This window comes from Planococcus citri, chromosome 4 (assembly GCF_950023065.1).
Source record: "Planococcus citri chromosome 4, ihPlaCitr1.1, whole genome shotgun sequence".
Taxonomy (NCBI): Eukaryota; Metazoa; Arthropoda; class Insecta; order Hemiptera; family Pseudococcidae; genus Planococcus; species Planococcus citri.
Genome location: NC_088680.1, coordinates 14,051,380 through 14,064,705, shown reverse-complemented (window position 1 = coordinate 14,064,705; position 13,326 = coordinate 14,051,380). Strand labels below are relative to the sequence as shown.

The 13,326-nt window shown below is 37.8% G+C and overlaps 1 protein-coding gene and 1 long non-coding RNA gene across 2 annotated transcripts; one reads left to right on the top strand and one right to left on the bottom strand.

Moving 5' to 3' along the window:
- Positions 1-2,040: 2,040 nt before the first annotated feature.
- LOC135843078 (uncharacterized) lies at positions 2,041-3,624 on the bottom strand. The gene is made up of 2 exons (XR_010558233.1): positions 2,587-3,624; positions 2,041-2,418 (listed from the first exon to the last, which is right to left on the bottom strand). It is a non-coding gene; the product is annotated as an uncharacterized LOC135843078 (long non-coding RNA).
- Positions 3,625-11,063: 7,439 nt separating this feature from the next.
- On the top strand, positions 11,064-13,091 carry LOC135843873 (uncharacterized). Its single transcript, XM_065361912.1, has 2 exons — positions 11,064-11,207; positions 11,349-13,091. The coding sequence occupies exon 2, from the start codon at positions 11,359-11,361 to the stop codon at positions 12,913-12,915; it is 1,557 nt and encodes a 518-aa protein (XP_065217984.1). The 5' UTR covers positions 11,064-11,207; positions 11,349-11,358; the 3' UTR covers positions 12,916-13,091.
- Positions 13,092-13,326: the final 235 nt, after the last annotated feature.

The window sequence follows — 13,326 nt, the reverse complement described above, 5'->3', positions numbered from 1 at the left end:
CAGCGCCAAGCAACGACAGATACGAGGCGATTCCACCTACCGCACGCAATCCAACGAGCAAATTCATCACCGAGCCTGCGAAACCTGCCGAGAAACAAAGACCGCACTGCATGGCCAATCTTTCGAAAAGCCACAATCGTTTCTACAAAAAATTCAAGATCGACTCCAAAATGCTCAAGCCGTTCTATCCGCTCAACGCACTACCTCACGAGTTTACGACACTTGGCGTATTTGTCGGCGAAAATGACGCGAGATCGGCGGTCGCCGCACAAGACGTGTTATTGGCTGGTGATGGATTTGTGCTAGGTGTAGCTGAATGGATTATGTACCAACGCGATATACGCGAATACATGCATCCCGGTCTGTATGGACGCGAGATTCGTATTCGAGAATTCATCAGCACGCTCGCAAGTTTCAAACGGTTACCGCCTCGCCTCATCATCTCCATTGGTAATCTTGATGCGTTCGATAATTTCGACAGCGAAGAATTCAAAGAACTATTTCGCAGATTAATCAAGATTTGCCGCGACCGCGGAGTGCGTGAAATTTATGCTGTGCCAATTATTCAACACGCGGAGCAAGATGAAACTGTATACGCTTCGGTCATGTCAGTGTTTGAGGTGAACTACAGCACCATGCTCGGCGGACGCTACGCATTGATCGACCCTTATCCGTGGTTCGTGAACTACACCCCGACAGTAGGTGAACGACCTCCCATGTACACAATACAGGAACATGAGGAGTTCGCGGTATGGATACGGCACACGTTCATTCCGCCAACCAACGATGCCAGCGAGGCAATACGTCAACGGTATCGAGAACCCGAAAATCTTCTTTGCAACCCGACGGCAGAATCGCAATCCGAAAATGAATCTTCGTCGACGACTGACAACCGCCAGCTGACGCATGGCCCAGCTTCGACGTCGCGCGACGCTCAGCCGCACCAGGCCGTCCACGATTTGACTGAAGACGATGCCCAACCTGGCCCATCGACGAAAGCCGCACACACCGAGAGTTGGGTAAACCTTACCGCCGGCCAAGACTCCGAAAACCGTACCAACGACGACGTTTCAACGGCCGAAGAAAAAATTGACGAAAGCGAAGGTTTTTCGGGCGTTCGAGCGAACGAACAGGAAGCACGGCCACCAACGCCTCAGCCGGATAACAACGACGATGCCGATAACGATTCCGTCGATTCCAAACTCCATATTGACGAAGACATGAAATCGCTATCCACCACGGTCTCAGATCTGAGCGACGATGAAAATCAGCAAGCTGAAAATACTGGAAAAACCGACGGCGATGCGACAACCGCTCCAAATCTAACCACGGACGAAGAAATGCTCGAATAAGGTTCGTTTGTACAATTTATCACTTTCAATCTAACAGCATGATATTGACGTACGTCATTGTTATTGCTTACTTTTGCATGGTACTATGAAGCTCCTGCTGGAAAAATGTAGACCAGAAAAAATTGAAAAAGAGGAATTGTCCCATTCTATTCAAAATCAATACTCGTACGAGTAATTTTGCATCGATCTTTTGGTAATAAATGTTGGAACTTTGGCAACTAAGGATTTTTTTATCGATGCAACATGTTTTCTTAATTACTCAAAATTTTTCTCGTGTAGTTTGAAAGTGATAAATTTCGTTACCTTCGTTCGAATACTACCCAATCTTTGACATAATGGAGTATCCATTAAAATTACCAATTGTGACTTTTCTGTAAATATTTACCACCGAATCGTGACGTAAGCCTAAAAAAGCGTGTTTATTTAAGTTTTTTACAATGTTATGTAGTTGTTTGAGTTAAAATTAAGCAAAATCAAGATTTTTTTTTTTTTTTTTTTGAGAGGTTATTACTTTGGCATTAGTTGTAAGGCGTACGTATGTACCACATTTAGAGTCTTAGGACTAAAAATAACCTCGAAGATTTGTTTATTGTTTTTAGACAAGTATTACCCATTTTTACTTTTTTATTTTTTTTTCTTTTTAGTATTACGTTATGTTTGTACTTTACGTTTATAATTTTTCTACACGTTCGAGGTGGTATAACAGTTCGTGTATGAATTCAGTGATTTTTTTTTTTTTTACGCTATGTCTACGTAAGTAGCATTTCTTTGTCTTAACGACCTTATTTTTTATCGTTGATTATTTTCCCTATGTTTAATTTCAAAGACTGAAATTTTAAGACTGAGTGTCTAAATTAGTTAACGAAATAGTATTGATATTTATTTTTATTTTTTCTCAATAAACAATAATCAATATCCTATAATGCATGTTGTAACTCAAATACAAATAAAAGTACAAACTTATTCTTAAATTTGCACACTTTTCTTTTTACAACTTGCACTTATTTACTAAGAATATTTACGACGATAAATAGAACCGGCTCGGAGGCGCTAATGACCCATAGACCTGAAACATAAAAATAGAAACAATTGTGTTAGTATACAAGGTGTATAATTACGAGCCTAGTTTAAATCCAAATTTAATATTTTTTTTTTTTTTTGTTTATTTTATTTTTGATTATTATTCACAGTAGTTACATCGAAATAATAGCAATAGTTGGTAACCGGTTCTCACCTGTTTTGGACATGTTGACTTGGACATCGAACTCTCAGCTACGTACGTAGCTCTTATTCGCTTCATCGTTCAGAGCTCAGGCGGCTTATCTTCAATCGATCCATATTCTCACCTTTTTGGACGGATATCTGAAACAAAAAAGGATCATATTATTGCTAACTGGCAACTTTTTCGATGTCGTGTATCCTAGGCTACAGCTAGGTAGTTACGTGTATTTGTTGAGTACATTGTATTTCGAGTGATCGATCTCTGGTGGCTCAGTGGGTCACGTACGCGCCTGCTTCAACACCTAGGGTGCGCTGTGGTTCCAAATTTGAGAATTTTCTTCTTTCTTCTCTGCTCACCAATTTCTCACCCGAGAAACTCATGGGGGGCAGCAGGGTCCGTACGGACAGTGTTATCATTAAGTCATGTTTATGTCTCACACCGTGATTTCCTCTGCTGGGAACTTAGCTCGCTGAGTCATAGCTGAGTAAACCTCGGAGGGCATATGTTAGACGGATATGCCTTAATGGTAACACGTATGTGTATAAACAGGTAATTTAACCCTTCCAGCACCGTTCGGTGATGTGGTTGGTAACAATGAGTGGTCAAGGTGTCAAATGAGCCTTCCAGCTTCTTTGGCAACTGGACCAACTCGTAGTTCGTTTTCGTGAAGCAAGCGAGTTGCCAAGATAATATGTCCTTAATTCTTTAGAGCTCCGGCCCTAGGTTTAAAGTGTTCTTGTATATTTTATAATTTAGTAATAATTTAGTAGTGTTAACGTAATTGTAATTCCCCCCGAATAATCGTTGTGTTGAACCCTTTGAAGTGCTCCGAGTCGGTTATAAGTTGTCTTTATTGACAAATACATTCGTTTACACGAACTTTGCGTATGATATTGTATTGTGTTCGGTAGTGTACTAAAAGCCCTAGCCGAGGTAAGTAATTAGCTTTATTACAATTACACTAGTACATCTCCGTATCCGATTACCTGCTTATTCGAGTAGGTAATTAGGCAGTAGGTATCGAATATACGAACGTATATTTAGTAGGTACATACGACACAATATTATTTTATCAACATTTAAGAAGCTAGGAATGCAGGTCAATGACCTTAAGAGATCAGACTGACGGGTCAATGATTTTCAGAGTTTGGACAAACGAGTCAATGACCTTTAAAATGACCAACAGACATATCAATGACCTTAAAATGTCGGACCACTGGGTAAATGACCTTAAGACACCAGCTAGACAGACACTTATGAGAGACTAGGAATGTAGGTCAATGACTTTATGAGATCACACTGACGGGTTGATGACTTTGAGATCGTGGGCAAATGAGTCAATGGTCTTTAAAATGACAGACAGACATGTCAATGACCTTAGAATGTCGGACGTCTGGGTAAATGACCTCAAGACACAAGCTAGACAGACAACTACAAGAGCCTATACATGTAGATCAATGACCTTAAGAGACCAGACTGACGGGTCAATGGCCTTAAGAGTTTGGACAAACTAGTCAATGACCTTCAAAACGACAGACAGACAGGTCAATGACCTTAGAATGCCAGACTGGCGGGTAAATGACCATAAGACACCAGCCAGACATAACTACGATAGGCTAGACAGGTAGGTCAATGACTTTGAGAGTTCAGATCGACGGGTGAATGACCTTAGGAGTCGGACAAGCATACTGATGATCTTAGGAAGCTGTGCAGGTAGGGTAGGTAACTGCTAACTGACCTTAAGAGGTCAAACAGACGAGTAAATGACCTTAAAATGCCATACACACAAATAATTGGGAATCCATACCGAAGGGTCAATGACCTTAAGAGCCCAGACATGCATGCAGACGACCCTGGAAAGCCATACTGACGGCTTACTGTTCTTAAGATTAAGAGGTCGGACAGGTAGACTGATAACCTTGAGAAACTAGACAGGTAGGTCAGTGACCTTGATGGGCCATTTATAATTTCACCCTTTCCCCACTCTCCAATTTTTTTTATAATTTTCAAATAAATTTCCAAACGATATCGATGATTTTCGAGTTTCTCAGGCAATTTTCAATGGATTTTTAGCATTTATTTTGAATTTAGGCGATCCTAATTTTGTTACAAATTCAAAGCAAGATATCTAGTAGAATTTCGATCTGGGTTTTCGACAATTTTGGAAAATGTTCATCACAATTGTGTGACGAATTTCCGACATTTTTCAATGTTTGGAAAATTTTCAAAGTAAAAGGCAAATCTCATGCTCAATCTGCCACTCCGTTAGAAAAATAGTCCCCCACCCGTCCCTTGTAACGACTTCACAAACAAGACGTAAAAATAAAACCAGCCTCCTTAAAAAATCTTTAAACCTTTACACTCTTACGACACGAATAAAATCTCCATAATAAAATCCATAAGGTAAGTACGAAATAAAAACGTTAAATTCGTTTCTCCATTCGTTACCACGCATTAATCGAGCTCTTATCAAGTCATAAAAGAGCAACTGGCAACATACGATACTCGAACCACCACCGCCACCATCATCAGCATCAGCTCACCCACCTCGACTTGAAAATAAAAATAATCTTATCACATCTGATAAAATGAAAACTTGCTAGCAACTTTCTCGACTCGAGTAAGTTTACATTTAGGTATACTTTCATTTCTCGTTTCTATATCGAACAAATGGCCGGTCGTTTTTCATAAATACTTTATATTACCGGGGTAAGTACGTATCCGACTCGTACACGTATTTTATTTTATCTGCAACTCGGCTTTGAAACTTTGTGCGAAAATCTCGCTTCGTTTCAACTGTCAAAAGCCGGATACACAAGTACAGCTCGGGGGCAACGAGCAACCATATAGTTACGCGAATTAAAAATATCTACCGTCGGCCGCGCAGTCGAGTATAAATATGTATGAATAAAATAAAATAAAGCTCAGCCGGTGGTTTTGAAAAATGATGAAAATCCAGGCGAATTTTTTCGTATCATTATCACCGTATCCGCAATATCCGTAGCCCATTTTACCCTCACTATAGTCCATCAAGCTGTATCCGCCATCCGGCCAGATGCAAATCACCTCAGTCGTGGTATTCGTGGTATTCGCAGGTTTGGCCTCGTCCCAGCCTACCAATGACTATTTACCACTACGAAATACCTTCAATAGTATCTCGAAACAGCCTTTTTACGCTGATAAGACCGAAATGCTGAGATTATTCTTCGACGATGAGAATAAACAGCCCGATCATCCTTTTTATTTCGTCACCTGCCCTCGAAAATTCGGTAAAACGATCAACATAGATATGGTGAAACACTTCGCAGAGATCAAATTCTCCGAGGAGACTCGTCAAGAGGCGATCGAAGATTTCAAAAACACTAAAATTTCCCATTACCCGAATATCGTATCAGAACACATGAATCGATATCCGGTCATCCACATCGAATTGAACGGTCTAGGTGTGGGAGGTTTATCACCCTTGGCTTTGCTGCAAGAGATGGCCACCAGATTGCACGACAGCTTGAACTATTTCACGTGGACCGAGAACCTGGAGGCTTATTACAGGGATCATGGCACCACCGTCAACGATGTAACCAAAATGGACGAGCTCACGTTCATAGAAAAAGTCAAGACTCACAATATGACCGACGAAGAGATGGAAAACTTCTTATTCATGACGGGTCGAATGCTATACGAGTGCTTTAATCAAACACAGGTCATCGTCTTGGTCGACCAATACGATCACGCAGCTTTGAGCTTCCTTCGTGAAAGATCTTTCGAACAGACTCAGATGGTGTATCAAATCATGAACAACATGTTTAATTTCGCATTCCGAGGCCCCGAACGTAACTGGTTTAAATTCGCATTGATCGTAGGCATGACCAGTGTAAGTTACAGCGTTGAAATCGCCCTTCGTGATATAATCCACCATCTCCCTTTCTTGGAGGAACACCCATTCACGCCGTTCTTCGGATTGACCGATGACGATATGGATCAAATATTTGAAAACTACCAATGCACCAAGGAGGAAATCCAAGCTGTTAAAGAGTTCTACGCACCGTATAACACTAAAGAGAAACGCAACATATACAACACGTATTCCATTTCGGAGTATTTCAAGAATCGAAAAATTCCGGCTCCGAATCCGACAATGAATTTTCAACTCTGCACATATTGGAAAGCTCAAGAGGTGGAGAGAGGACTGGTGGATTTTTTTAGAAATCCTCGCTTTAGAGAGAGAGCTGCTAGACTGATTGAAAAACGTAAAATTCCGATGTATTTGTATAAAACTTATCATCCTAGGATGTTGGACGAGTTCTTGATGCTGCGAACTCAGGGATATAGGCAGCCGGAGAGTGATCATGCTGATATGTACTTTACTTTGATGTACGAATTTGGGTATGTAAGTTACGAAGATGATGCGGAGAGTACGTATTGTATACCTAATGCTGACGTGCAGGAGATTTGGGAGGAATTGTATCATATGTATTCGGAAAGTACGATTCAGTGAAAAGATGTGTTTTATATTTTATAGAAGTATGTATAGATAGTATAATTTGGGTTAAGTTCATTTTAGAAAATTTTTTGTTCCCTTTTTACGAATGTATTTTTAAGTTTTTGAATAAAATATTTCAGAAAGTAGGTACCTACCTATCCTTTTTTTTATAAAACATGTAAAATCTCATTAAAAAAAAGTATGTAATTTCAAATTCAATATTTTCAGAGCTGTTCTCTCCCATCACCAAGATAATACTCGTAGTTATCAAAAATTTCAAATCAATTGATTTTGAAATTCATGTTGAGGAGGGTCAAAAACTGATAAACTATAACTCAATATTTCACGTACAAATATACTCTCGTAATTATAAATGCACATGCTTGACTTTGGGTCTTTGGATGCAATAATAAAGTCATTTCGACGCATAAATCATCACTTTTTCAAAAAAAAAATCAGTAAAAAAATCATGAAAAGTGACCTCTTTGATTCAAAACAATTCAAATGATTCTTTTTTTTCTTTTCGTTGATCTGTTGATAATAATTAAACAATTTTTGGATAAAGTCGATCGTCAGTGCCAGCCAAAAATTACTGATACAAAAAATCGGAGAAAAACTAATTCAACTCCTGAAAAGTCGTTCACGAACGACTGAATCACTTTTTCACAATGAATCATTCGCGAACGATGGTTCTAATTTTAGAAGAAATGAAAAATTATTCATAAACAAATTCGGTAAATTACGAGTAATTTATTGGCCAACGACTAATTCCTCACTTATACAAATCGTTCGCGAACGAAGAACGATACAGGTATTAATTCCTAAATTAATCGTTCACAAACTTTAGCTCAAGTTTTTGAAAAATCACTATCGAACCAACGAGACGAATCATAATTAATTTATTCGCGAATACTCAATTCACCTGGTGCAAATCGTTCGCGAACGAAGAACGACCGAATCATTTACTTTTCAATGAATTGTTTAAGAATTACACTTTCAAGCTTTAAATTGCATAAAATCATTTTTTTACCAAACGTGACGATGACGAATCATAAATAATTCATTTGCGAATATCTACTCGATTCACCTGGTACAAATCGTTCGCGAACGACTGATTCTTTTTACTCTCGAGTCTCGATCAAAGTGCGTGCAAAATACACAGTCTCAGTTTACCAGAAATCTTTTCACTTTTAATTTAAAAAATTAAGAAATATCAATTTTCGGATCGGAAATTCACCAATTATGAATCGTTCGCGACCGACCGAATCATTTTTCTCTGAATCGAATCGTTTTGAGACCACAGCTTTCTAAATTGGGAAAAAACATTCTATCAACAACACAACAAATCACACAAATTATATTCGCGAAAGTCCAATTCATCGCCTACAATGAGTCGTTCGCGAACGAATGATTCATTTGCTGTTCTCAATCAAATTATTCACCAACCAGCTACTTGGTCACAGTTTAAAAAACCTTTTCTCCATAAAAATGACGAATTGTGAAAATTTAATTCACGGGCTATCAATTCACCACTTATGAATCGTTCGCGAACGACTGAATCATTTTGCTCTAGTTCAAAAAATTCTAAAACCACATCTTCTGATTCTAAAAAAATGAAAACTTTACTTTTTTAACAAGATAAATTACACAGCTTCAATTCACTAATTTCCATTTTATTAATACTCATAAATCGTTCGCGAACGACTGATTCACTTTTTCTTCCCAGTCAAATCAAATCGTTTACAAATCATGAAGTATCGATTTAAAAAAGAATCTTTCTACTGTCAACATTACAAATTATAAAAACTTGATTCATGGATAAGATAAAGTTCACCACGTGTGAATCGTTCACGACCGACTGATTAATTTCTCTCGAAATTGAATCGTTTTTGAACCACATCTCTAAATTTTTTTATAATCATTTTTTTTAGCAACACAACGAATTACGAAAATTGAATTCGCGAAATTCTAATACATTATTCACAAGTCGTTCGTGAACGACTGATTCATTTTTGCCTCATTCAAAGAATTTGAAACTATGAGTACTGCTTTCGATTTGAAATCAATATTATCTTTATTAGGTATTTCAACAATGAGTAATTACACAATTTCCATATGCAAATGATCATTATAACCATTTCAACACTCGAAATCGTTCGCGAACGAATGATTCATTTTATAATCAAATCGTTCGCGAGAAAAAATTCTAAAAAATCCCAACAAGAAGGGATCATCGCTTCCTCCAACACTACAGATGGCATGAATTTACCTCAGAAATGACCAATTCTCAATTTATGAATCATTCGCGAACGACTAAATCATTTTTTTCTCAAAAAAGTTGTGCTCGAAGTACAGCACTAAGTTCAAAAAAAAATCCTCTTATGATACGAAAATCACACAAATTTAATTCGTGAACGACCAATTTATCATTCATGAATCGTTCGCGAACGATTAAATAATTTTTCTCCTAATCAAATCGTTTTTGAACTATAGCCCCAAGTGAAAAAAAAAGAATCATTCCTCTTCTACCATAAGGAAAATCACACAAATCAAATTCACGAATGATAATGACCCTTTCACCACTCATGAATCGTTCGCGAACGACTGAGTCATTTTTTTCGCAATCAAATCCGTTCCCAAATCATGGCTCTGAAAAAAAATTTAAAAACATCATTCTTCCTCTGATAAGACAAAATTACACGAATTTCATTCAAAAATGACAAATTCAACTCCTATAAATCGTTCGCGAATGACTGAATCATTTTACTTTCACTAAAATCTTATTTGAGCCACAGTTTTGCGTTTGAGAACAAAAAATGCATCTTTTAACGAGACATCAATTCAATGTCAATGATCAATTTTTCACTTATGAATCGTTCGCGAACGATTAAATAATAATTTTACTCTCGATCAAATCGTTCTTGAACCACGGTTCCGAATGAAAAGAATAAATCATTCCTCTTCAACCGTAAGTAAAATGACACAAACTACATATATTCACGAATGATAATGAGTGACTGTTTCAACACTCACGAATCGTTCGCGAACGACTGAGCCATTTTTCCCCAATCAAATCCATTCCCAAATTATATCTCTGAAAACAATTCAAAAACATGATTCCTCCTCCAACACAACAAATTACACGAATTCCATTCAAAAATGACAAATTCATCTCTTATGAATCGTTCGCGAACGACTGAATCATTTTTCTTATCAATTCGCCGTTCACAAAATTAAAGGAGTCAATTTCAAAAAAACAAAAAACAAAAACAAATCTTGACCTGAAACGCCAAATTCCAAGTGATTCATTAGCGAACCATTTCCGAATTGTTCGCGAACGACTGAATCATTTTTCTTTGAATTGAATCATTTTCAAGTCACAGCTCTGCATAAATAAGAATCATTCGGACTCTTTTGTTTCAAAATAACACAATTCAATAAAATCAATGTCTAATTCACAACGAATGAATCGTTCGTGAACGACTGAATCACAAAAAAATCGTTCACGAACGAATATGTCTTTTACCAAAATGAATCTATCCTCGAACGATTCAATCGTATTTTGGTTTAATAGCTCAATAAGAAGAAGTACTTTTTTATTAAATTAATTTTCTTTGCACTCGTTCGCTGAATCTTGCTTAAAAACTATGTGGTTTTACATATGAATCGTTCGCGAACGAACGAGCCATAAAACTGTGAATGAATCGTTATCGAACTTTCGCTTCATTTTTTTTAACTTATTCGTTCACCAATTACCAACATTTATTTGGGAAAACGTTCGCGAACGACTGATTCCCTTCGTCAGATGAACTGATTCATTCACAGAAAACTGCTCAATACCGATAAATGATTCCCTATAATAAAGTACCAATACCTAATTCAACTAATCAAGATATTCTGCCAACATAGTCACGTATCTAGTAGATCAATCAACACTCAAAATTGAAAAAATTACGATGAACAAATTTGTTTATCAGTTTGATAAGAAAATAAGAAAATGCTTAATTTATTAGACCACGTTTAAATCATTGAACCTTTCGATAACTCTCTCATTTCACTACCTACCTACTCAAATCAACTTCACTGTGTGACTATGTAGCTCTCAAACTCTTTTTTACAGGATTATATCTCAGCTGGAACTCCTGTCAAAAGCGTAAGTACCTACTTGCCAGATATTTTTATATAGTCTGAGATTCACTACTCAACTTTTTTTTTACCCATCTTCAACCTAATTATACCTATAAGCTCAAATTATACGTATCGATCTCATTTTAAAATCCATCCAACTTCACAGCTCGATCAAGATGGCCTTCCTTATACCACTTCTTCTCTCCTTCACACATTTTCTGGCCAACTCCAACGCCAACCCGACAACCACCATCACAAACATCACCACCAGCAGCACCAACCTAACCACCACCACAGACTTCCCAGATCTACCAGATCCATCCTTCGACTACGCTGAAATCACCAAACAACCGTTCTTCGTGGACAAAACAGATCTTCTTCAAGCACTCTTCGAACCCTCCGATCCATCTTCAAAATACCCAGTTCATTTCATCACCGTTCCTCCAAATTTCGGCAAAACAGTCAATCTAAACATGATCAAACAATTCGTTCAAATCCAACTCGACTCCTCCAAGACGCCCATACCACCCAACCAGACCAATTCCTACACCTTATTCAGTAACTTATCAATCGCCCAGAACAAATCCATCATCCAAGATCATCTAGCTCGATACCCTGTAATCAGTCTGGACCTATTGGATATCGCTTTATTGGGCTTGCAAGCGGAAAACATCTTGGAAGAGTTACATTACAGAATACAAGACTCGGTCGAAGCTTTCATAGGTATCGATCACCTCCTGGAGTACTTCGATCAACACGGATGTACCGAAGACGAAGATGCCGAACTGAGCGAGATCAGTTTCTTAGAGAACCTGAAAAATTCAGCTTTAACCGAACAACAGATGGAATTCGCCTTGTACATGCTGACCAAATCGTACTACCAGTACTTCAATAAAACGAAAGTGATAATCTTGATCACCGAATACGACCATTGCGCTTTACATTATTACAGAAATAATAAAGAATCATTCGTAGGTGTCGTTTACAAAATCATTAATCAGATACTCAAACGAACCTTTGATTTTGCCCAAGACTTACTCCAATTCGCTGTGATCACCTCGAGCTCAACATTAAGTTACAGCTTGGATTGCTCGATGCATGATATGATCACCCATCATGCGTTCCTGGAAGAGCATCGGTTCACTCCATACTTTGGTTTCACCGAAACTGATCTCGAGCATTTGTTCGCAGTGTACAAATGCGAAGATAAAGAGAAGAAAATAATCAAGGATTTCTACAAAGGCTACCAAACGACTGGTAAACGTTTAGTGTACAATCCGTATTCCATCACTGAATACTTCAAAGCTCGAAACCCAGACTCTAAAACTCACGATCTTCTGAAAGGATATTGGAAAAAGACGATGCATTGGGAATACGTGTGTCTTTTCTTGAAAAATCCGGTATTCCGAGATAAAATTAATACCCTTTTGCAATCTCGTCAAGTTCAGTATTCGATTAGAAAATTATACGACTGGAACGCCCTTTTCGAGCTGGAGCAGTTGAGAGATCGAGAATACGAGGAATCTGAGGATACTCATATTGATATGTACTTCACGTTTTATTTCGAGCTCGGTTTATTTAGTCATACCGATCAGGCTGATGTGTTTGGTATTCCTAATAATGAGGCACAACTCGCATACGAGGATATATTACGAGCTTACCGAACGCCAAAGACGACAACGACGCAGAAAAGCTTTAATTCTACGGTTACTACTTTGAGAGCAACGTCGTGATTTACAGCAAGGCTAATTTTATCGATCTCGAAAACCAAAAGAAACCTATAAACTTGCCTGAATTCAAAAATAGGCAATAGGTACCTTATACTCGAATACTTACCTACTAATTTAATTTAGAAAACGTACCAATCATTTTTTTTCAACTGTAATTATACCTAACCGCTTTGTTTCTATATTTTCTAAACAAAACAACGAACAAAAACACACCCTCATCTTACCAACCACACCAAAATCAAACAATTTGCAAACAAAACCAAAAAAAATCTACATTGAAATTCGCATTGCGTCGTTCGCCGATTAACTTTCTCTCGCTTCGCTTATTTCATTCCCATTATACTTAGAGCTTGAGCGAGAAAAAATAGAATGAAAACTTTTTACAAACTTTTAGCCGCAATTTCTCAAACATAG